The sequence below is a fragment of the Lepidochelys kempii genome, chromosome 8 (assembly GCF_965140265.1).
Source record: "Lepidochelys kempii isolate rLepKem1 chromosome 8, rLepKem1.hap2, whole genome shotgun sequence".
NCBI lineage: Eukaryota > Metazoa > Chordata > Testudines > Cheloniidae > Lepidochelys > Lepidochelys kempii.
The window spans coordinates 9390370-9416058 of record NC_133263.1 but is presented as its reverse complement, the minus strand read 5'-3'; the positions used below and the strand labels follow the sequence as shown (position 1 = coordinate 9416058).

The window sequence follows — 25689 nt, the reverse complement described above, 5'->3', positions numbered from 1 at the left end:
GGACAATTTGTATTTCGTTAGTTAAGTTGGACTATTATTTGAAGGGCTCTGGCATTACCGTTCTAGGATTTCTCAAACTTTTTTCTGCTGATACTGCAGCAAGTTGTGTAAAGGACTGTGTTAACCTCAAAAGGAGTTCAGCTGCTAGACTTGTAAAAGTCCCCTTGCAGTTTTAAAATAACCCTAATATTTTAGGGTAGATAACTTCATTGTGAGACCAACACAAATTAGCTGAGGTGCTTGTTAAATGCACAAATTTAAAACTGAGGACAAAATTTAAGCTTTAATTTAATAGCTTGTAGCGAATTTAACATGATTCTTTCAAACCTCTTTAGTTTGACTGCCCTTTTAATAGCACTCCCTGGTGACCTTGAAACAGTAAACAAGAGTGGAATATCCACAAGCACTGTTCATTTAAAACCTCAAATCTGCAAAAGAGTATCAACTTAAACTTTTGGTATTTGCATTTATTTGGATCCTCTTGACCGGTGGCTCTCTCAATGAGGAAGTAAGCAATTTTTTGTAATGTTTTTTTGTAAGCAAGTAATTTTTAGTGAGGTGAAACTTGAGATACACAAGACAAATCAGACCCCTGAAAGGGGTACAGTAGGCTGGAAAGGTTGAGAGCCACTGTAGTAGACCAGTAAAATCGCAGCTCACCTACTTTATATTTTCCACTACAAAGGCAGAGTTGTACTTAAGCACATTGCTCTCCTTGCTTTTTTTAGTGTGAGATCAAGGTAGCACAGCCAAAGGAAGTATACCAGCAGCAACAATTCAGTAGTGGTGGAGGAAGAGGCAGCTATGGAGGAAGAGGCAGAGGTGGAAGAGGTGGTAAGTGTTGCACACGCTACTTAAGTATGGACGCATTCAGAACTAAGATGCTTGTACTAAAATGGGATTTTGTGGATGGTTTTCCCTTCTGTAGCTCAAAGTCAAATTTGGAATCAAGGTTATGGCAATTACTGGACCCAGGGTTATGGGAATCAAGGATACGGCTATCAGCAAGGTTATGGTGGCTATGGAGGCTATGATTATTCAGGATGTGGGTATTATGAATATGGACCAGGCTATGATTACAGTAAGTAAAGAGAAATGTATTGGGTATAAGCGCACACAAGTAATAGCAGTTTAATGCATTTGATCTCTTGTTCATAGGTCAAGGCAGTGCAAATTATGGGAAAAGTCCAAGACGTGGTGGTCATCAGAATAATTACAAGCCATATTGATCAAATTTATTCAGGTATGCAGTGGCATGGTCTCTTTTAGAAAATGACTGCATAGGTTTTGTACTCAATGCTGTAGATGGATATTACAATTATGTACCAAATTTAACTTTACAATAAATTTCTATGGCCTGTTAAATGTGCATCTTACTCAAGAGCTCCCTGGAAATGTCTTACATGTTTAATATTTACAGATAACTAGTTGTCTAGACAGTGTGGTGTGTAAACTTCAGCCTTCCTGAAGATATTAATTAATGATTTTATTAATAGGTTAAACTGAAACTGATTTTGAGGGTCTGCTTAAAGCTGCAGCTCTGCAACTAGGGACTGCCTCTTGGAGTTTACTATGGACTCTGCATTACTCCAGTTGTACAGAATGAGATGTATCTTAGGGAACCAGTGTCACTTTCCACCTTTTTATTTTGTATTGTTTTTGTGTCATACATTTCCTGTAATGGAAGTGTTAATTTTACTGTACTTTTTGGTACCTTTTTGGAATCTAATGTATTGTAAGGTATTTTACATGTGTTCTGATTCACCATGACATGGATATTGAAGCTATCCTAGCTTTTGAAATAAAAAAGGTGTAATCTAGTGTCGTGTACCATTCTAGTGTACTGCTTCCAGAACTGAAGTAAAATTTAGTTGTTCATAGCAATCTTGTCACAGTTTAAAGGCTGGACTCTAAAACTGGACTGTGTTGGTCAGTGGTGTGCTCACACTTGAAAATGAGCCATCAGCTCCCAACTCAAGTGTGATATTACAGAACAGAAAATTCAGTAGCAATCCCTCACTTAAATTGAGCTATCCAGGAGTGGTGGTGGCTTTTGAATATCTTGTCTTCCAGACAACTAACTCTCCTTTAAGCTTAATTGGGTACTAGTAGTTGACTTTGCCTCTGGTTCCTAGAAAAGCCAAACTGTAAGCCAGTGGTTCTCAACCTATTTACCATTGTTTTTTAAGTGGGCTGCATCCAATACTACCTGTATGGTCCTGAGGATGTCACAGGCTGCAGTGCGCTCTGCTGAGTGGGCTGCAAATTGAGAGTGTATGTTTGTTGCAGGTGGCTTCATTGAAGAATCAGAACTGTGGGGTGAAGGGGAGACTAAGTTGGGAAGAATCCCTTTCCACCTGCTTTTAGCAGGCATTGTTAAAAGGTGTCTTAAACAGTGACTAAAATCCTGCTCATTTGTGTGCAGGTCTCATTTCCTTGAACTTGTGACAATCTTTTCCAGTTTTCCAGCCTTCCAGGAAAAGTGAGACAACTTTATATTTGAAATTCAAGACAAGCTGAACTTTTCTGGCTTTATATAAATTAAAGCAGAAAGGAAACAACCTGTAAAGCTAAAACTGGCATATTAAATGCCAGTCCAAAATTGTTTAGACTACACTTTCTCCAGGGCCACTAATATCAAAATTCCTCTTTTTTTAAATCTTACATTGCACCTCTACTCACTGCAGTATAGTTAATCTTTCTTATTCTAGGCTTACTGACTACTCCAAATACCAGGTCAGAGTACTCTATTTAATGGCACCCACTGTTATGCTTTCTTGATGGAAGCTGGAGGAACCTTTTGAAAGTCACATTGCCACAAATCTAGCATAGCTTTGATATTTCAGTGTAGCAGAGACACCTAAATTTGAAGCAGTTATTTAAACATAATTTAAAAAAATTGAGAACTAGAATTTCAACCAACAGAGCAACTGTGAAAATCAAGACTCCAAGATGACCCCCTCACACAATTAACTGACTCCTCTTAATGGCTCATTCTGTTGCAACTTCTGTAGCATTTCCTTTCCCACTTTAATAACCTTCTGTACTATTGAATGCAACCTTAACTCTATTTGGAGTAAGTGTACCAAAAAGGCAATGGTGTTACTGGGGAGCAATGCTAGTGGGCTTTTGGTGGAAGCCATCTACTGTAGAAGTATTAGGTAAATTGTCAGGCCTAGCAGCAGATGTAATTCTAGCACTTACTATCTAAATATTTACAAATTAGAGCTCAAATTAAGGTTTTTTGGAAGTTTTTTTTTCAGTAGAATGTATTTAGAGATGGGTTACTTTAAAGGGCATTGTGACCATGATTTAACAGGAAGCAGCTTTAGTATCTGAAACTTTTCATCTCCTTTTCTGGCTTTACAGCTGCATCATTTCCCTAAATGCTTAATACAGCAATTTCCAGAGGCACTTCAAAGCTGTAGCAGGGCCAGAGCTAATGTGTGCACCCCCCACCCCCCAAACTGCTACCTAGTCTCTGGCCTTGATGGTGGCAGCAGCAGTCAACCACCCCTTTGCTCCCACCTGTTCTTTAGCAGCTTAGCTTTTTTTGTTGGCATAGAAAGCTACTCTTCCCCTGCATAAGCAGGGGATAGCCTTCACCACCCAGAACCAGCAATTCAGTGCTTAACTTCTGGACTCTAACTTCCCTTCAGCTATGACAAAAGTTGTGGTGCTAACTCAGCTCTTAAAAGAGCTACTTTCTAAATCTCTGCCTGAGACAACAATAGTGCTGCAGCCCTTTAAGGATGTGATCAAAGACAAACAGGCTATACCTTGATAAGGCTCACAGTATAAGCAGGCACAGCTGTAGATATAAGTTGTAAGAGCCAAACAGAATGCTGGTATAAATTGATGCTGCAGTAATCATACTGAATCTCTCTCTCCTAAAGATCCACCTGCTAGAGGAAGTAAAAGGGACTCAAAGGTGCAGTAGCTACCCCCAGAGTATCCTGTCCTTTGCAAGAGCCACAGTAACTTCATTATGAAGCCTTTGTGGCAGATCTCACTGGATACAATGAGACTTTGTACAAGGGTCATGACATCCACTTCAGCAACTACAGAGATCTACCCATGCCTAGACAAATTCCTCAAGATCCAGAATTTTGTGCATAGCATAGACCATAACTAAATATTGACACAGATGCTGGTCTGCCTGATTTCATGGACAAGGACACATACATTGCCTCTAGTACTTGCTAATAAAAGCATAGACCCATTCACAAGAATGCAGGCAGCATCAGGTGCTGTTTCTGAGCCCTGTGTTGGACACTCAACTAATGCATTATCCCACAGAACATTGACAAGAGTCTCCCTGTATGCATTCCAGACTCACAGGTACTTGTGCCTAGATGAAATGGGAAGTACATCTGGGGCACAGGACAGTGCCAGGCATCTGGAACCCTGGGGAAGGAGCATCAACCTGTGGAGCTCAAATGTGTAAACTAGTGTTAGGAGATTCCAGAACTATATAGAGGGCTTCTGAATCAGTCAGACAAGATTCCCATTCAGGTGTATATTAACCCATAAGGAATGGGCAAAGAGGATTCTCCCTGCTAGAGGAGCAATATGTGTAAAAGGAGAGCTGAACCATAAGACAGACTTGGCTCAGCAGACTCAGAACAGTGCCTGAATCAGGAAGCCCATGCTGATTTTGCACAAGTTCAGCCTTCTGGTAGTCAACCTATTCACCCATCAAAAGAACAAACATTTGAAATACTCCATCAGATGAATCCCTGGGGACAGATGCTCTTTTGCAAAGATAGCCCCAAGGCCTGCATATGCATTTCTGCCCTTTCTAATTCCAGAAAAGATACAGAAGATAAGGAGAGACGCAACAAACCTGATAATGCTAGGTCTTCACTGGCCAAGGAGACCATGGTTTTCCAAGCTGATAGAACTGAACTTGGAGCCACTGTTGCAGCTACTTGTGAGATGAGACATCCTTTACCATGGCCTATTCCTCTATCCACACCTAAATCATCTACAACTGATTGCCTGGCTATTGAGATTGGAAGTATTAGCTGTGTTAGAGCTATCCTCCACTGGGAGTGGAATCATCCTCTGTACTAGGTGAGCTTCAATACTAAAGGCCAGCTCCTCCATGTGGACTAGGTTTAGCTCATGGTGTTAACAGTAAAACAAATATCAAGGATCCTGGACTTTATTCAGGAAGATGTAGGCAAGAGACTTTTGCCCAGCACCATAATATGCCATGTGTCTGCTTATAAGAAACATCCTATTTTCAGGATCCTCTGGTTCCTTGACACAGAACTGTCAGGTATTCAGACTTCGCAGAGCAGTCCAAGTGGTTCAGCCAATCTTTATGGAAGCCTACCAAGGGCATTAAAAGCCCATGCCACACAACCTATTGAGCCACTGACCTGTATATCCATTCTGCCTATCCATGAAAAGTGTCTTCTAGTTACTATATCTGCTAGGTGAGTTCCTGAAGTGTCACTTCTATACAATAGTAGAACTCTATTGTAACATAATAACATGCTGCTAACAATCCCAGAATCAGCATTCCCTACCTCACAAGGAAATTATACTCCCTTCATTCTGTCCAAAGGCACAGCACCAAACAGAAAACTGTAACATACTTCAGATGTTTAAAGAGCACTATATCCGGTGCACTGAACTGACAAGAAAAACAGGCTTATTACTTGCTTTCAAATGAGGTGCTAAGGTGTCAGTGCTTCTGTTCCTGATAGCATCAAGGCTCACTCCACAAGATCTATGGTGACTCTGTGGTGGAAAGAGCTTGTGCTTTCATGATAGAGATATGCAAGGCAGCAACATGATCATCTATTTAACATCTTTATTAGACTCTGTAAAAAGTGGGTTTTTTGTTCTCTGCAGCAGCTTCCATGGTCTAGTATAGTAGCACTGCCATTTTGTGCAGTTAACTGAAATAGGGAGGGATGTGAGAGAAGTTAACTCCTCACTGCTTCTCATAAGCAATGGAAGTGTGAGAGATACTAAACTGCAGCACTAGAAACCTCTTACCTGACTAAATCTTTCTGCTCTCCCTGGATGGGTTCCTAGCCAGGGAACAGTATTTAATTTCAGTAGTTCTGGATGTAGACCCTGGCCTACTGTTGGGAGTACACTTAACTTACTAATACTATTCTACAAGTTTTTACACACATGTGGAATGAACTATCTGGCAGCAGGCTGGAAAAGGAGGCATAGCTAGCACAGGTGTATTACAGCTTTGAACTCCCTCTGGAATCTGCAATCAGGAGGGAAAGAGCTGCATCTCCCACCATTTGATAAGTAGAGGCTAGCAGAAAGTAAATAACCAGATACAAAATTTACCCCTCCCTCTGACCTTATTCTCGGAAAGTACTTAAACCTCCAGACTGTATATAACTTCCTGTATCTTACTGTTGTAGTATCCCACTGCCATTAGGAAACACCCTGTGAATCTGACTCTTTTGAAGTTGCTATAGAAGTGCCCCAGGTAGATCATGTGAGCTAAATGCTGTAGTTTGTTGCTGTTCTTCCCTCCCTGATCACTACCTTTTCGTTTACCTCAAGGTAGGGGAGCATGCAAAGTAAAGTGGAACACAAGTAATCCTACATGCCATGATTTTTTTTTTTTTAAATCAGTAAAAACACAGCTAAAAAATAATCAAGCTGAACTCTGAGAACTTAAATAATTACATAACCATGGGGGTTTGGGGAGTGAGAAATAAGCAGATATTTTAACTAGTTCTAGAAACAGTTCAGCAGAGAAGACTCACACCATTATCCCTCATGAAGTGTACATTAGCCAGCAAGTGCATGTAGAGCAGCTTGTGAGTTAAGGAGCAGGCTCTCACACTGAGACTTGTGGAGTTGGATCCTGGGTGCAGTGATTAGAGCCTAAAGCAAAAACTGAGGGTGCTTATACTCCAAAGCAGAGTTTAGCATTCTTTTTTTGTTGTAGTTGAAATGTGTTCCATTGCTGTTGAAGAGTACCTCAAGCTACCCCGTGAGAGCATGCATGTACAAAGGTATCTTCATTGCCCATACGTACTCTGCCATCTGTGGGCAGTTTAGATTGGACCTCCTCTTTCCTCACTAAACATGTCCTCGGAAGGCAATTCACAGGGAACTTAAGTGCTGAGAGCCATCTGTTTGAAAACTATGGCTGAAAACCAGTCTAGCTGTTTAAACCTTATATTGGCACAAAATCAGGTGGTATAGCCGGTGAGACCCTGAAGTATGGCAAAATAAGGACCGATACATATGATTACTGGGGTCTGCATGCTCTCTAGTTGGGTACTATGGGATGGTAGAATGTTTGGCCTAGCCGAGATGGTTATAGTCACTGGGATACCTCAACCCAGAAAAATGAAATGCTGCAAAGTGTGGTACATAAGAGCTAGAATAGGAAAATAACTCCTGGGTAGTCATTGTTTTCTGAAACTGGCTGCTAATTAAAAGAATCCCACACCACCTTTGCTACAGCTGAAGCAAACAATTTTATGTCATAATGCCTATGTATTTTCTCGAAAACTTTTCACTGCTAAAGAAGCGTTACTAAACATTGCAGCTTCAAACGTAATTGTTTAGCTTAAATATGCACTAGTTATGGGGAAACATGATCGATTTAATGATCCTTTATAGTACATTTTGTCAAATTACTGTCTGGAACTATAGATGAAAGATAAGACATTGTAAAGCATGTATCAGGTTTAATATTTTCTTTATGTGGAGGAAATAAACTACATCAATACCTCTCCTCCTAAATTGTATTTAAAGCAAAGTTGCAGACATATTGCCATGTACTGTAGCAACTGTTTCTTGTATGATGTAGGAAATAAGCAACTAAAAAGGAGAACTACCTTCATAAAGGTGTGTGATCAGTTATATTGCATACACCTGAAAGCTGACATCCAGCCCCTACAGCAGTCAGTGTCTCTAATCTTAATGACAAATTAGGCCCTAAGATTCCTCTGCCTGCTGTTTAATTTCACAAACCTAGACTAAATACTAGTTAAGGTATGCTGCTTATATGCTAATTCAGAAGCAACTTTTTCATGCTTGAATAAAACAGATAACGTTGGCATGACCTTTTGTAGCTGATAATACAGCATTTGCTTGAACTAAAGTTAACTTCCGGTGCAATGCACAAGGATTTTAAGGTTTCTCCTTAGTTCACCACATTGTGTTTTTGCTTCTAGTCTTATTGCCACTCCCTTTACTGGCAAAATTCCAAATGGCATCAACTTAAATAGGGTAGGGCTCTGTCACATACTGTGCCTTATAGGAAGGAGAAAGAGTATTTGTTTTTTCTTCTTTGATTACTCAAGGAGAATAGAGTAGATTCCAGCATGGACCTAGTTGTGCTTGTCTTACTCAAGGGTTCAAGTAGAATAGTCACATAAGCAGCAACCAACACAATGAAACACACTGAAAACTAACTACCCTCTCCATCACCATAAACAGACAGCACAGTAGGTGATATTCTTTTAATAGCAGCAGGTTCTAAAGGATCCAGCTGCTATTGGAGTAGTCAAATTTTGAAGTGCTTTAAGGTTAAAGATTTAATTATACCAAAAAACAGGCATTTGACTTGAGGGAGAATAGATGGTTGGGGGGACTGAGAAGCCAAAGTGATCCTACATAAATCAAAATAGTGATTAGAATAGCAGAAGGGGTCATCTATTTTGCAAAAATACTACAGAAACATTTGATTGGTTAGCATTTGATTGGTTACACCAAATGCACTGTCATTACTAGTTTAGTGATCTGAGCATTCTAATTAAACAAACTGCACAAGATAAAATGCTTACCTGGCCAGATAGAGCTGAGGCCTAAAGTTAATGGTGTTTTCCTACAGGCTCACATGTCTTTTCTCTTTCCATGTCTGAAATGCAAGCAAATTCATAATGTTCAGACAAGACATTAATGACCCTACTGAGCTAACTGTGCAAATGTAAAAAAAGTTAATAGTTTAGAGATACAAAGTATTATATAAATATTGAACTAATTCTCAACATGTGCCTGGTCAGTAGATAAATATAATGAACCTATGCAAGTGACCACCTTTACTAGGCCTCTCTCTGCTAAGAGAGACTAGTACAGTTATCCCCCATTAAGTACAATTGTGTTCACCTCTTAAATAGATTCACTGGACAGGTTAAGGCCAAAATTTTCTAAAATGGCCTTTAATTTTGGGTGCTTTAATATAGGTAACAAAGGCCTAGCTTTCACAGGTGCAGAGGAGTTTTGAGTATTAGGCCCAACTGCCTCAAATTCGTCAAGTTAGAAACCATCTTGAAAAAGCTGCCCTAAATTGCTTCCCTTTGGTCGCACTTTAGTAGTGACATAGCCAAGGTTCTTGCTCACTTTGCTAACCAAAACTGCTGCAAATTAATCTGACAGTCTTACCTGTTAATATTTCATCCATTTTGTCCACAACTAATTTGGCATTGTCCATAGTAAAGCACAGTGGAGGCTTGAATTTAAGCACATTTCTTCCTGGACCATCTGTACTCAACAGAATATAGTCTCTCTTTAATCTAGAGATGGAAGAAGATTGGTCTAAAAATCTAAATACTTCTAATAATTTGACCTAAAATGTAATTTTTTTTTATTTTTAAAATATTAATTACAGCAGTGTCGGCATGATGGAGACTTCAGAAAATTCTCTGTCCTCTAAGTTTTGTGGTCCAATCACCACAAATTGTGTCAAGTTGTAGATCATCTAATATTCACGACATGTAAGAAGCTGAGATGAGAGGGGATTATTTTGTTTTAACAGAAATTCACATTAAGGACTGCATGCAAGATACAATCTAAATTACATGCTTTGATGTTTTGACTGACATTTTATATACCAAGTGTCAGCCAAGTGTAATTTGAAACTGTTGAAATCCTTTGTGCTTCTTTTTATAGTTTAAAGAAACACCAGCCCACTGGCATACACTAAAGCCAAGATTTAAAAAAAAAAACAAAAAACCAAAACCCAAACAAACCAGGCATTACTGGAGCCTCAGTACTTTTTGAAGAAGTGGTTGTAAAAGTTTGGTTACTACATAAGTCTTATTTTACCTATGAACTTCACACAAACTTCCCAATGACGTGAGTCTTTAAGGATTAGACATCACTTTGAGCTGTATGTGGAGACTGACAAGCTCAGGGTTAAAACCCATTTATCATCTTGGTGTCAATATAATATTTTAGTCCGCAGTGGCTATGCACATATATATGCTGTATAAATGTTGAACGATTAGTACTTGTCTCTCACAACATTAAGTTTCATTAAGTGCTACAATATTGTGAAATCACATGGATGTATGTACTTTTTAAAAAAAATACCTTGTTATTAAATACTCAGCCTCTTCAGTAGCTGGGATCCTTTTCTCTTGGTCTTTTATCAAATCCACTCCAATAAATAATCCAACACCCCTTTAAAAGAAAAACGGGTATTCAGTCTAAAATCAGCAAGAAGGAATTAGGAATAATTTACAAAGAAGTGGAGCAGCTACTGTCCTATGAGCATATACTGTTGTACTTATTTTCATATTTCACTAATTCTATTACTAATGTGATTAGTTTGTTAAAGGGTACTACTTGTTGTCTTAACACAGAAGAGGTGCTGTCAATGTAATTAATACAGCAAGACAAGATTTTAATTTTTTCCTCCTGGTCACGCTAATTCCCTGATTGAGTTTATGTTGTGTGTGTGAATTTAGTGATGGCAGAATCAATGTACGTTTCCATTTCTGTGTTTTAATCTGGATCTGGCAGTGCATCATAAGGGTGTCAGTTTCTAGGCCAATTCAAGTCAGTCAATCTTTGTAATAGCTTGGATGGGGATGGGGAGAGAGACCCAAAAAACATTTGTGATGCTGAATTAGTGAAGAACACAGGCCCACTGTAGTTCCACATTAGAATGTTAGTTGATGCTAAACATTGCCTGTTAACACAAGATTTAAAACCTTGCCACCACCTGTGATTTGCTCCATCAAACTATCTGAAAATGTGAATTGGTTGTTGATACCTGACATCACCAATGATAGGATGCTTGACCTTCTGTTGATTCAGTAATTCCATCAAGAAGTTGCCTACTTGTGTGGCATGGGCCTGAAGATGTTCCTTCTCAATCACATCTAAAACAGCTAAACCTATTGCACATGAAACAGGATTTCCTCCAAACTAAGCTCAAAGGAAAAAAAAAAAAAGTGTCAGGCACTTAGGGAGAAAGAAAAAAAATTAAAGGACAGTCTTTATGTATCAATAAATATTTCAACATTACAGCCGAAAACCTTCCTCCATTGTTTGTGGACTATAATTGCTCAATGTTGCTTTCAGTTAACATGTTACCTGTATCCTACAGTACTGTGACACTTAAACAGTGATGTCCTCTTTCACATTTAGTTGGTCATGTAACCAGAAAACAATGATTTGGTTAACTCTCTTTACTTACTGTATTAAAATACTCCACGCCAGTGTCTGCAAATGCTTCTGCAATTTCTTTTGTTGTTGCTACACAGGCGATGGGGTGCCCATTTCCCATTGGTTTGCCCATAGTGACAATATCCGGTACGAAATCCTCTCCCTGAAGCTGAAATGCCCAAAAACATTTGCCAACCCTGCCAAAGCCAACCTGAATTTCATCAGCAACAAAAACTCCTCCTGCCTTGTGTACGTGTCTGTAACATAATAGGGACATATTAGACTTTTGGCACTCAACTACCATCTCTAAAATTTGTTGCAAAACTGTGATACTTCAGCTGATACTTGAATTATACAGCACAGTTTAACAGAAAATATCTAAACCAGGTAAATAAAAATCCAGTATGCTTGTTCTTCATTACATAATAATAATAATAATGTTGCTGCCCTGAAGAGCTTACAATTCAATAGGACTAAAGCATTTTATTCTTTTTATGTCAAAAAGCATATTAATCTAAGCTATTTGCATGTTGTGATAAAGACAGTGGTTTCATCTCAGTTTAGATAAACAGGAACACAAAACATGCATAAAGGGTTCTGAAAGCATCTACTTACTCTGCTATCATCTGGAAATAACCTTCTGGTGGAATGATCTGACCACCCACACTTGGCAAAGATTCAATGAAAAATGCAGCAATCTGGAAGAGTAACATGCAATATTTGAACTAAATAATAAAGGTTACTGAGGTAACATAGGCAAGTTGCAGACTCTACCTAGCTAGATGAATAGTTTTTAAACTATTACTTTGCTATATATAGTCAAATCTTCAGAAATTATATCTGATGGACGTAATATGAAAATATAATGGTCATTTATGCCATCTACATGCTTCTTAATTCCCTGACATGGATGGTCCTGAAACGTCTATTGCTGCTGATAAACTCTACTACTAATTCCCACTGCTAAAGAGTCAGCAAATAGATTAGGAAAGATCTTTTCACCTTTCTGCCCCTTTTTTGTGCTTGCTCAATTATTTTTTTCACTTCATTGGCGTAGGCTAGGACTGAATCTTTATGGTCTTCTCTGTATATTCCGCGGTATGTGTCTGGGAGAGGAGCCTGAACAAGGGAACAATGCCTTATGATTAGTAATGCCACAGATGTGGTGGATAATAAATTAACTGAAATAGTCGAGGTATATAGGCTGCAATATGTACATACCACATGGACCCATTCCTTTTGTCCTTCTAGATTTCTGAATTTATATGGACTTATGTCAATCAAGGATGTCAGATGTCCATGGTAAGCACTTAAAACAAAAACAATGTAGCAGCAGAGCTAAACAGTAAGTTCCATAATATCACAGTTCTCTAGAATTAATCTGGTTTTGCACCCTTTGCTGTCAGACAATCCAGCAGACCAAGATCTGGTCACATGGCCCAAAATAGCTTTGAACAGGAATTTATCAACCAGGTCGACTGTATTTGGGATTTTGGCTCCTACTTTCCACCCTGTTTACTTGGTAGAAGAAATTGACATCAGTCCCCCACTTTGGCTTTTCAATGGCTTGTTTCTACCATCACAGCTCTGTATCAGGAGAAGTATATTATCTGTTGGCCATGATCAGGAATCAAATCGGAATTAAGCCCCAAAACTCCAGATGCAGAATCTTTGCTGTTTCTTATGTCTGCTTTGCTAGCTACTGTGTAGTAACGGACTATTTTTTGTTATAGTCACTAGTACCATTGACATAATTTTGCCCTGTAGAGGTGTCAAAGAAATTTGCAGATGGGGTAGTTGAATAAAATTGTGCCTTTTCTTTAGAAATGGAAATTAAAGTTATTAATCAAAAATAAAATACAGTAGATATTAAACATTATTTGATATACTTACTGGTCCAGAACAATAATATCCTCGTGTTTTGTATATTGTCGTGCCAATCTCAAGGCAAGATCATTGGCTTCTGATCTGCAATTGACAATTCAAAAGCTATTTCACTGCACACACAGACACGATATGAAACCTTGGCCCTCCATGCTGTGCTATTTTGCATCCACAAATTACATCAGTTGCACATGCAAATAATCACAGATGCAAAACTGCAGCCCACGGGGCTGGATATGACTAGGATTATGATACTACAGTGCACTTCCTAGATACAGGATTAGAGCAGTGGGTCTCAAACTTTTTTACTGGTAACCCCTTTCACATCACAAGCGTCTGAATGTGACCCCCCCAATAAATTAAACACACTTTTTAATATATTTAATACCATTATAAATGCTGGAGGCAAGTGGGGTTTGGGGTGGAGGTTGACAGCTTGCAACCCCCCATGTAATGACCTCGCGACCCCCTGAGGGGTCCCGACCCCCAGTTTGAGAACCCCTGGATTAGAGTGTTTATTTGTAAATGTTCATTGTACACACAACCAAATGGAAAATATTTCCATCTACGATAATCAAAATAAGAAAAATGCTGCTTGAGAACGTAGAGTTTGAGTCAGGGATATTTACTTTGTATATTCTGATGTGATATTGACAATTTCCGCTTTAATGTTTTTCTTAATGTTTGCCATTAAATAATTGTCTTCTCCCCCCGTTTCACGTAACTGAAAATTTAAATGGATTAAAAGAAAATAAAAATTGAATTCTGCCAAGCCTAGTTATAGCACCTTTCAACAGAAGATCTGAAAACATTTTACAACAGTGGATAAGTACATAATATAAATTACCACAGAAGCAGGCCAAAACAATCATAGCCCTGGTTAGTTTGAAAGAAAAATTATTATATCTGAAAACAGAAACGAATACCCTTATACAGAAATCTGACTACCTGAAAAGAACTATATTTTAGGGTAGGAATCCACAGAGAGGCTAACTAAGGATAACATTAGCTAGAATGCTTCTTTGACCATGGGATGCTCTTCCAGGAAGAAGATCTGCTGGTAAAAGATGGGGGTCCACCTGACCAAGAAAGGGAAGAGCATCTGCATGCAGTAACTTACCAACCTAGTGAGGAGAGCTTTAAACTAGGTTCAAAGAGAGTAGGTGACAAAAGTTAGCATAAAAAATGCAACTTGAACAGAGGGCTAGGTGTTGGAGTAGACATGGAAAATTAGAATGTCATAGGAGCAACAAGAGGGAAATCAGTGGGAGAATCTGCTTAACAGCTTTGATGCCTATACACAAATGCAAGGCATATGAGAATAAATGGGAAGAACTGGAAGTATTAGTACATAAGCTAAAATAGGACTTAATTGGCATCAGGGAGATTTGGCGGTATAAGTGTTATGACTGGAATATAGGGGTATAGCTTGTTTAGGAAGGAGAAGCAGGATGAAAAGGGAGGAGGTGTTGCATTATATCACAAGAATATATACACTTGTTCTAAGCTTCAGAAGGTGGTGAGAGACAAACCAGTTGAAGGTCTCGGATATGGGGGGGAGGCGGGAGTGGGAAGAGGGATGATGTCATGGTATACTATATCAGGAAGAGGAGGTAGATGATGCATTTTTAGAACAAACAACAGAAATATCCAAGACCTGGTAGTCATGGGGGACTTGAACTACCCAGATAGCTGCTGGAAACAGAATATAACAAAAGATAAAATTTCCAGAAAGTTCTTGTAATGTATTTGGAGACAATTTTTTGTTTCAGAAAGTAGAAGTAACCAGGGCGATGGCCAACTTAAGACTTCATTCTGACCAACAGTAATTAGGGTGAAAGTGATCATGTAATGATCCTTTTCTTAGAATCATGAAATCAAAGGAGAGAGAGAGAGAGAGAAAGAGAAGCAGCAGAATAAGAACAATGGACTTCCAAAAAGCAGGCTTTAACAGACTCAGAGAACTGGTAGGTAAAGTCCCATAAGAAGAAAATCAAGGGAAAAAGGGGTTTAGGAGATCTGGCAGTTTCTCAAGGAGACAATATTAAAGGCAGAACTGCAAACTATCCCAGTATGGCTGCATCAAGAACTCTTCAATTATCTGAAAAATCAATAAGGAATCCTACAAAAAGTGGAAACATGGACAATTGCTAAGGAACAAGACAAAAGAACAGCACAAGCACATGGGGACAGAATCAGAAAGGCTAGGGCACAAAATGAGTTACACCTAACAGGAGACATAAAAGGAAGTAAGAAGAAGTTCTTTAAATGTATTAGGAGCAAGAGAAAGATGAAGTAAAGTGTAAATCCTCTAATTAGCAGGGAAGGAGAGCTAATAACTGATGATATCAAGAAGGTGGAGGTGTTTAATACCTATTTGGCTTCAGTCTTCACTAAAAAAAGAAAGATGTGATCAGATACTCCCCACAATTAATATCAACAACCAGGGAGAAGGAGTGCAAACCAAATAGGTAAAGAAAGAATATTTAGATAAATTAGATACAGTCAGGTTGGCAGGGCCTGATAAAAATAACAATCCTAGAAGCAATCTTGGAACCCTCACCAATTATCTTTCAGAACTCCTGGAGGACAGGGGGAGTCCCAGAGGACTGGAGAAGGGCAAATGTAGTAGCCATCTTTAAAAAGGGGAACAAAGAGGACCCAGGGAATTATAGTCTGGTTAGCTTAACTTCAACACATGGAAACATACTAGAATAAATTTGTATGCATCTAGAGGATAATAAGGAATAACCAGCATGGATTTGTCAAGAATAAATCGTGTTAAACCAACCTAATTTCCTCCTTTGACAGGGTTACTGGCCTAGTGAATGAGGGGAGCAGTAAAAGTGATCTAGCTTGATTTTAGTAACGCTTTTGATACTGTCTCACATGTCACTCTCATAAGCCAAACTAGGGAAATGTAGTCTATATGAAATTAATATAAGGTAGGTGCACAACTGGTTGAAAGACCATACTCAAAGAGTAGTTATCAATGGTTCATTATCAAACTGGGAGGATGTAGCTAGTGGGTGCCGCAAAGATCAGTGCTGGGTCTGATACTATTCAATATTTTCATTAATGACTTGAATAATGGAGTTGGAGAGAATGCTTATAAAAATCTGAGATGACATCAATCTGGAAGGGAGTTGCAAGTACTTTTGAGGACAGGATTAAAATTCAAAGTGACCTTGACAATTTAAACAATGTGTCTGAATTCAACAAAATGAAATTCAATAAAGGCAATTGCAAAGTACTTCACTTAGGAAGGAAAAAAATCAAATGCATAGCTACAAAATGGGGAATAACTAGCTAGGTGGTAGTAGTGTGGAAAAGGATCTGGGGGTTATAGTGGATCACAAATTGATTATGAGTCAACAATATGATACAGTTGTAAAAAAAGGTGTATGCTGGGGTGTATTAATGGGATTGTCATATGTAAAACTGGGAGGTAGTTGTCCCACTTTACTCAGCACTGAGGCCTCAGCTGGATTACTGTGTTCAGTTACAAGGGCCATACTTTAAAGAAGTGGACAAACTGGAGAGAGTTCCAAGGAGAGCAGCAAACATTATAAAAAGATTTAGAAAACCTTACCTATGAGGAAAGGTTAAAAAAAACGGGCCTTTTTGTCTTGAGAAAAGAAGACTGAGAGGGAAGATTGTCAAATATGTGAAGGGCTATTATAAAGAGGACAGGGATCAATTGTTCTCTGTATCCACTTAAAGTAGTAATGGGCTTAAGATGCAGCAAGGAAGATTTTGGTTAGATATTAGGAAAAACTTCGTAACTACCAGGATACTTAAGCTCAGGAATATGCTTCTAGAGATGCTGTGGAATCCCCATCACCGTACATTTTTAAGAACAGGTTGGACAAACACTTGTCAGGGATGGTCTAGATTTACTAGATTTTGACTCAGTGCTGGGGCTGAATTTGATGACCTCTCAAGGTCCTTTCCAGCCCTTCCTTTCTAGGATTCTGTGATAAATCAGTTTAGACAAGAAGCTATAGAGGCTACTACTATGAAAATTAAATTTACGCTGACTGCTTTTATTGCAGTATAGATAGTACTGCCTTTAAAGACTGACAATTTTTTGAAAAAAATTATTAACTGATAGAGCAGAGCCTTTGACATAGAATAAAATGCTCTTCAAAACCAGAATACTCTTAATTAGTTTTTTGTATCCAAAGTGTATTTTAGTTCATATCCTAATGTATAGTAGATTTTCTTGGCAAAAGTAGTCAGCTGGAATTGTGTGTGTTAGTTGACACGCACATTATGGAATTTAGTCTTGTTCTGTAATGCAATATTGAGATTATATAGTATACACTTCTGTTTGGTGCATGAGGAACATTAATAGAAACATTTAAATGCATAATTAAATGTAATAATAAAATTTCAAATGTCAGCATCCAGTACTTGAATATCCCCATACCTCAAAAATAATTTAAAACAATATTGGCAAGTCCACATAAGCCAGAGCAACCACAGACAGATCAAGAAAAGGAAAAAACCCTTAGTATGACAGAGTAAGAACACATCTAAATAATATGAACTGTTCATGTTTTCATAGAATCATAGAATATCAGGGTTGGAAGGGACCTCAGGAGGTCATCTAGTCCAACCCCCTGCTCAAAGCAGGACCAATCCCCAATTTTTGCCCCAGATCCCAAATGGCCCCCTCAAGGATTGAACTCACAACCCTGGGTTTAGCAGGTCAGTGCTCAAACCACTGAGCTATCCCTTTTCTTCTATAAGCTGCTTTTTAAAAGCTTTTCAAAACCATTGTGTCTGTGTTTTCCTAATAATTTGGTAATTTAAACCTTTAGAGCAGCAAAAGTTTAAAAAGGATGAACTCCAGCAGCTTTCTCAAAAAGTCTGAAATTATCTGAAAAACCAGACAATGCATGATCTACACCCATACTTACGAGATCCTGCAGCTAACTACTTATAATGGAGTGTATAGTCACTATACCTGTACCTCAGCTATAGCTAAGAGTTTATCACTAGTAATACCTCATACTTACCCTGAATTCAAAAAATAGAATGTGCACAGCTTCTCAGGCAGTGTTTTAGAAAGTCTCTTTGCATAATCCACCAAATTATCATGGAGATAGCGAGAATTTGTATTTAGCAACTGATTCTGTTCATGTGCTGCTTTTACTACATCAGGATGGCAATGCCCAACTGAAAAAAAAAAAGGGGGAGTTTTAATGTTCTCTCCATTCTCTCACAAGTTCTTTCCCTATGACATCTATTGTTGACAAATAGATAAATATACACCAGTGGTTTCCAAACTGGGGTTCACAGAACATTACAGGGGGTTTGCCAGAAAAATTTCACTAATAGCGGCCGGAGGACCCCGGGCATTGGAGGCAGCAGGTGGGACCTGGGTGCAGGGCAGACAGCCCGAGCCCCAGGGAGAGCAGGGCAGGGCAGCTGGGGCTGGCAGCCCGAGCCCCAGGGAGAGTGGGGCAGGGCAGGGCAGCTGGGGCTGGCAGCCCGAGCCCTGCCCCCATCAGCGGCGGAGCCGACTGCCCGAACCCCAGCACTCCACGCGGGGCTGGCAGCCCGAGCCCCAGGAAGAGTGAGACCAGGCAGTTGGGGCTGGCAGCTCGAGCCCTGCCCCCGTCAATGGGGGGAGCTGGCAGCCCGAACCCCAGTGCTCCATGTGGGGCTGGCAGCCCAAGCCCCAGGGAGAGCGGGGATGGGCAGTTGGGGCTCGCAGCCTGAGCCCCAACCGTCAGTGGGACCTGCAGCCTGAGCTCAGTTGACCAGGGTGATCAATGGGGTTCAGCAGCAGGAGCCCCATGGAGTGTGGAGGAAATTTAAACTTAAATCCCTGGAAATATTCATTTTTAGGATGGAGGTTCATGAGATTTCACAATTTAGTGAAAGGGATTCATGGGCTGTTAAAGTTTGGGAACCACTGATATCCACTGACATGCTCACATATTTCTTAGGGTGCAGAAGCTGACATTGTTCCCTGTATTGCAGCAGTAGTGTATCAAAAGTATGGTCAGTGGGCAAAGACACAGTGCTGGTATGCTTGGAGAGTCTACTTTAGGGTGCATCATCTGGTTCACAAGTTCTGGTTGTATTTGTTAAAAAATTGCTTTAGTTCATATTCTTAACCAGATTTCCTGGATCCTGTGAATCAGCTTGCTAAATCTGGGGTAGTATCCAATTTTTAATCCACTGAACTGTGTGTGCACTCTGTCCTCTAAATCCTTCAAATGCATAGTTCTGCATAGGACTACAAGCCTTTGTCCACTTTGATAGATTCCAAATACATGCAAGAGGAAACATCTGGATTTTCCACTGAAGCAGCGGTCAAGGAGTAAGCAAAGAAACAGTCTTAGAGGAGGATATACACAAAAAACCCCACCTTACGGTAAAACGTACACAAATGGAACAGACCCTATAAAGTCACTCATTGCTTTCAGCTAAACAGTCGATCTACTTTTGGCTGCATAAGCAGGAGTCTTGTGAATTTTAGTTTACTGCATTTTTACAAAGATTGAGCAGACAGCAAATGGGGATAATTTCATGTATACACACCCAGAAATCAAGGTGTGTCAATAGTATTGCCCAAATTACAGACCCAAGAGATGTTTTCCAACCAAATGACATAAAAATTGGGCTTCTGCAATGCAACATAGTAGTGCCTTCTTCATTGTTTTTATTCTGTCTGGTTGAATTCTCCCAGAATACTGTTGCCTTCGTTTAGAACAACCTGGTAATGAATAATGTTATTTTAAACTTACCATGAGACACATTGTTGATACAGTCAAGGTATTCTCTTCCATGTTCATCATATATATACTGGCCTTTTGCCCTAACAATCTTCACTGGATCTTCAGGAAAAAAGAGCTTGCAGGAAGAGCTGTACCAAACATCAAAACCACAAAACTTCTTGAACTATAAGATCCTGATAAAACATCTAAAAGTCACATAGAATTAACTATTGCCAATCTTTTTGTAATTTTAACCAAAGGCAAAAAGGAAGCAATATTTTCTCAAAATAAACTAAACATGAACTGCCTGCACTCTACTTCAGTCCCCTCAAGCAAAGGTTGGAGAAGAGAGACAGGCATTGTACCATGCTCTTTAACAGTCAGCCAACTTTGGTGGACCAGCAGGGAAAACCAACTTCAAAATGAAGAGACCTTCACTGAGAATGTCTGACCACCAAACTCCAGTGTTTAAATATAGGGACTTATATCTAGTGTCTCATCTGATCTGAACTGCTGTGGTCCCCTCTTTATGTTGTTATTACATTAAAATTTCAGAGAGCTTTATGTCTCCACTCCCTTTGTCTCCTTCAAGAGGCACATACACTAAATTCTGTTAAGCTCTCCTCCCAAATCCGATCTTCTCAACTTTTCATAATTTTTTTCACCTTCCTTGTATTCTCTATATGGTTCTGATCCTACAAATAGAACCACATGGATGGACCTGTGCCCACATGCAACCTTGGTGACTTCTGTAAGTCTCTGCATGGTTGCTGCAGTCTGCCCACATGGTTTTCTTTGCAAGATTGGGGCCTAACTTGGGAGGGGGGCAAACTTTTTGGCCTGAGGGCCACATCGGGGTTCTGAAACTGTATGGAGGGCTGGGTAGGGAAGGCTGTGCCTCCCCAAACAACCTGGCCCCCGCCCCCTATTACTTCCCACCCCCTGACCACCCCCCTCAGAACCTCTGACCCATCCAACCCCCCCCTTTGTCCCCTGACTGACCCCTCCTGGGAACCCCCTGGGACCCCACCCCCTATCCAACCCCCCCGCTCCCTGTCCCCTATCCACACCCCCACCCCCTGACAGGCCCCCTGGACTCCCATGCCTATCCAACCCCTCACCTGTTCCCCATCCCCTGACTGCCCCCCCTACCCCAGAACCTCCGTTCCATCCAACCTCCGTTCCATCCAACCCCCTGCCCCCTTACCATGCTGCTCTGTGCAGCAGGACTGGCAGCTGCAGCACCCGGCTGGAGCCAGTCCCACCGCCCAGAGCGCTGGTGGCACGGCGAGCTGAGGCTGCAGGGGAGAAGGGACAGCCTCCCGAGCTGGGAGCTCAAGGCCCGGGCAGGACGGTCCCGCGGGCCGTAGTTTGCCCACCTCTGGCCTAACTGATCAGTGTTCTTTTATAATGAGGTGCCCAAACAAGTAAAGCTCCTAAGTGCCTGCCCAAGGGACCAGGAGAGAGAATTCCCACCTGATGAAAATATGTAGTTTCAAGTAGTTATTAAAGGAACACCATCAACTTGAAATTAGTGAAGGAGAATATGTTATAGGAAGGCTAAGATTTTGTCATGGTTATTTTTAATAAAAGTCATGGACAGGTCATAGGCAATAAACAAAAATTCATGGAAGCCGTGACTTATCTGTGACTTTTGCTGCTGCAGCTCCATAGTTTCTCCCAACACCGTGGTGGCTGGTAGCTCTGGGATTCCCCCTCTGCTAATGGCAGCTGGGAGCTGCAGGGTGACTATATTTCCCATTTTCTCTTTGGGATACCTCAGCTTCTTGCCAGAGGCATCCCCCTCTGCCCACGTGAGGCTGTCGCCCACCACTGGAACCCTGACGAGGGCCCCCTCAGGAGTCTGTCTGTGGGAACTCTGCCAGGGCCCCACTGGCTGTCAGCTCCAGAGTCTTGCAGCCCCTGGGGCTGAAGCAGAGAATGTCACGGATGTCTCTGGAAGTCACGGATTCTGTGACTTTATGACCTCTGTGACATAAACATAGCCTTAGTTATAGTACCTGTGCCAGTTTGTGTGGATTTAGAACCATATATTTCTATTGTCACAAATCTATTTTTCTTGATTCTATTGCTGTCTGAAAGACCCACACAAATCACAGGGGACACTGACTGACCATACACACAAAATGCTGTCAAATACACAAATAAAATGAAAAATAACTCAGAAAAATAACTAACTCAGTGACAGCAATCTTACTTGTAACAATAATATAAGAACAGTAGGTAAAACATACTCTGATTTTTAAGGTTTCAGAGTAGCAGCCGTGTTAGTCTGTATTCGCAAAAAGAACAGGAGTACTTGTGGGACCTTGGAGACTAACCAATTTATTTGTGCATAAATATTTTTGCTCAAATAAATTGGTTAGTCTCTAAGGTGCCACAAGTACTCCTTTTCTTTCTGATTTTTAAGTTTATAGTGTTCCTTTAGCACTTATTAAGAAATCTGGCTTCCAATGTCGATGACTGTGGACACATCAATTAGGGGGAAGATTACATTTTGAAAAGTTGTTCCTCATGTTGTGTGTATGACTGAATCCATAACACATTTCTTTTAACACCAGAGCTCACTTTCAACCCATATCCTTCTTGTCATAAAACCTTTACATATAAAGAAAAGCCAGTTGAGAGAAGTCTGTCCTTAGTCTTAATTTCAAAGGTCAACAGTCACATAAACAGATTGCTTGCTATTGTCTTTGTTGCATTCTACAGTTAAAGGAGCTTTTGTGGTCTTGTTGAAGTGCAAAGAAATTTCCAATAGTTCATTTTCTTCTGTTGCCAATTACTGAACTCTGCTGAGGAAATCTAGTACAATAAAGGTACTTCTGTTTGGTATAATGTCTCAGCAACACTTCAGGTTTTGAGCTGTAGTATTATAAAATGAAGCGGAATATGTGAAATTAAATATAAATGAGACATTTTGCAATATAAACAAACGTAGCCTAACAACATAAGAACAGCCATACTGGGTCAGACCAAAGTCTAGCCCAGTATCCTGCCTTCCAACAGTGGCCAATGCCAGGTGCCCCAGAGGGAATGAACAGAACAAGTAATCATCATCAAGTGATCCATCCCATCGCCCATTCCCAGCTTCTGGCATTAGGGCACTAGGGACGCCATTGATGGACCTATCCTCTATGCATTTATCTAGATCTTTTTGAACCCTGTTATAGTCTTGGCCTTCACAACTGTGACGTTACACTCCATATTCTTAGGTTGACTGCGCGTTGTGTGAAAAAATACTTCCTTTTGTTTGTTTTAAACCTGCTGCCTATTAATTTCATTTGGTGACCCCTAGTTCTTGTGTTATAAGAAGGAGTAAATAACACTTCCTTATTTACTTTCGCCACACCAGTCACCATTTTATAGACCTCTATCATATCCCCCCTTAGTCGTCTCTTTTCCAAGCTGAAAAGACCCAGTCTTATTAATCTCTCCTCATATGGCAGCCGTTCCAAACCCCAAATAATTTTTGTTGCCCTTTTCTAAACCTTTTCCAATTCCAACATATCTTTTTTGAGATGGGGCGACCACATCTGCATGCAGTATTCAAGATGTGGGCGTAACATGGATTTATATAGAGGCAATATAATATTTTCTGTCTTATTATCTATCCCTTTCTTAATGGATTCCCAACATTCTGTTCATTTTGACTGCTGCTGCACAGTGAGTGGGTTTTTTTTTTGTTTTTTTTTTTTTTAAAGAGAACTATCCACAATGACTCCAAGATCTCTTTCTTGAGTGGTAACAGCCAATTTAGACCCCATCATTTTTTATGTATAGTTGGGATTATGTTTTCCAATGTGCATTACTTTGCATTTATTAACATTGAATTTCATCTGCCATTTTGTTGCCTAGTCACCCAGTTTCAAGAGATCCTTTTGTACCTTTTCGCAGTCTGCCTGGGACTTAACTCTCTTGAGCAATTTTGTATCATCTGCCTATTTTCCCACTTCACTGTTTACCCCTTTTCCCAGATCATTTATGACTATATTGAATAGGACTGGTCCCAATACAGACCCCTGGGGGACACCACTATTTATCTCTCTCCGTTCTGAACACCATACGTGTTTTTTTAAATATACTGAAAATATGAACTAAGCAAACAATGAAATATATTTATATTTTGAAAATATGGATGTATCTGTTTTCACTCCTTACAAAATACTAAGAGCCTGATCATCATCTCAACTCCACCAGCATAAATCCACATAAAGCACATTAACAGCGCTGGCATTACTCCTAAATTATCCCAGCGTTAATCCAAAATAACCATTCTGGATTTACAGCGGTGTAACTGAGGCTACCTCTTCACTTATGGAAGTGTGTAGACTACAGACACAGCACACTCAGCTAGCCCAGGTATGAGCAGCAGTATAGACTGTGAGACACGGCTTAGGCAGGGGTTCTGCAACAATTTACAGTGGGGGATGCTGATGATGGAAACCATGTATTTGGTGTTTGTTAATGCTATTTCAAGCCAGGGGGTGCAGGAGCAACCCCGGTTCCAGCACTACCAGGCTTTGGTGAGTAGAGTGCCCCATGGACCTGAACCCACAGGTCATATACTCTACACACCCCTTTATATACCCAAGAAGTGCTGCTCTTGTTTAAACTGCTATTTTAGCAATGTAGTGTCTTCACTGCTTCCCTGCTGCCAGATCCTTTCCCCTCTGCTGGAGCCTCTCCTTGCAGCGCTGTAGCTACACACCAGTGACAAGTGTGGATCCAGGAGGTTGGACTAGATGACCTTCTGGGGTCCCTTCCAACCCTGATATTCTAGGATATTCTATGATGCAGTCTGCCTTTCACTGCAGCGTGTAGTTACACATGTAATGGCTGTACTCCACACCCCACCCTGAGTGTGGACATAGCCTGAGAGCATTATCAAGACAGTAGAAGTGATTAAACTACAGTACTTTAAAGAAGCGGATTCAAAATTATTTTCAGCTGTAACCTGGGTTAATGCAGAAATCCAAAGGAGGAGGGAATTCTGAAAACCCCCAAATCCTCAGATCAATGAATTAGGGGAAAAAAACCTAAATCTTTTGGGAGACAAAACAAAGAAGATTTGGGCTGCGGGTTATTATTTCTATTCTGTAGAAAGCACCGCAGCCGTAGACGTTAAAAGACAAGATCCCCCAAGAGCTCTGCTTACATTCTCCAGCTACCAGGCGGCGCAGCGGAGTTAGCCTCGGCAAGTTCCGTTTCAAAGCAATGCAAACATTGAGAGAGTTGCGCCAGGAAAGGGGCTGCCTGCCCTCGACCCGCGGACGCTGTTCGGGGAGGGCCACGGGCACCTCGGTGGGTTCCTTAGGCTCGCAGCCCGCGGGCGCAGATGAGAACCCGGCGCCTTAAAGGCCCGAGCCGGACCCGAATGAAAGAGGCGACCCGTTGATGCTCCAGCAGCGCCGCGCCTGGCCGCAGCCCGGGGCCCCGCGCCGCACCTGAGCCCGCCCCTACTCTCGCCCTACTGGGCGGCCCCTACTCTCGCCGCACCTACCCGATGAGCTGCCTCCGCAGAGCCAGCGTCTCCCGCCGGGAACACGGCTGGGCCTGCATGGCTCTTCTCGCGGGCGGAGAGCGGTGGCCGGCACGGTAGCCCCACCCCGCCGAGCGGCCTTCTCTCCGGGCGGGCGGGCTCGGCTCCAACCTG

At 40.8% G+C, this 25689-nt stretch overlaps 2 protein-coding genes across 7 annotated transcripts in view; one reads left to right on the top strand and one right to left on the bottom strand.

The window, feature by feature from the left end:
• Positions 1-1820, top strand: part of HNRNPAB (heterogeneous nuclear ribonucleoprotein A/B) — a 6501-nt gene extending 4681 nt beyond the window's left edge. The window contains exons 6-8 of one of the 2 annotated variants that reach the window (XM_073355466.1): positions 729-834; positions 929-1081; positions 1159-1820. In XM_073355466.1, coding sequence (XP_073211567.1) covers positions 729-834; positions 929-1081; positions 1159-1229 — 330 coding nt within the window. In that variant the 3' untranslated portion in view covers positions 1230-1820. The remainder of the gene's footprint in view (positions 1-728; positions 835-928; positions 1082-1158) is intronic. The other variant, XM_073355468.1, reaches the window with a different exon arrangement.
• The window catches only part of PHYKPL (5-phosphohydroxy-L-lysine phospho-lyase), a 26688-nt gene extending 999 nt beyond the window's left edge, over positions 1-25689 (bottom strand). Inside the window, exons 1-12 of one of the 5 annotated variants that reach the window (XR_012160206.1) lie at positions 25537-25689; positions 20046-20164; positions 18306-18465; positions 13291-13365; positions 12400-12706; positions 12013-12095; positions 11429-11654; positions 11003-11157; positions 10318-10407; positions 9388-9518; positions 8790-8863; positions 2210-2312 (exon numbers count right to left, since the gene is read on the bottom strand). Coding sequence is in view for 3 of the 5 variants with exons in the window: in XM_073355463.1 (XP_073211564.1) it covers positions 8817-8863; positions 9388-9518; positions 10318-10407; positions 11003-11157; positions 11429-11654; positions 12013-12095; positions 12400-12706; positions 13291-13365; positions 18306-18465; positions 20046-20164; positions 25537-25595 (1452 nt within the window). In the remaining 2 variants the exon portion in view is untranslated. The remainder of the gene's footprint in view (positions 1-2209; positions 2313-8789; positions 8864-9387; positions 9519-10317; positions 10408-11002; positions 11158-11428; positions 11655-12012; positions 12096-12399; positions 12707-13290; positions 13366-18305; positions 18466-20045; positions 20165-25536) is intronic. The other 4 variants (XR_012160207.1, XM_073355464.1, XM_073355463.1 and 1 more) reach the window with 4 other exon arrangements.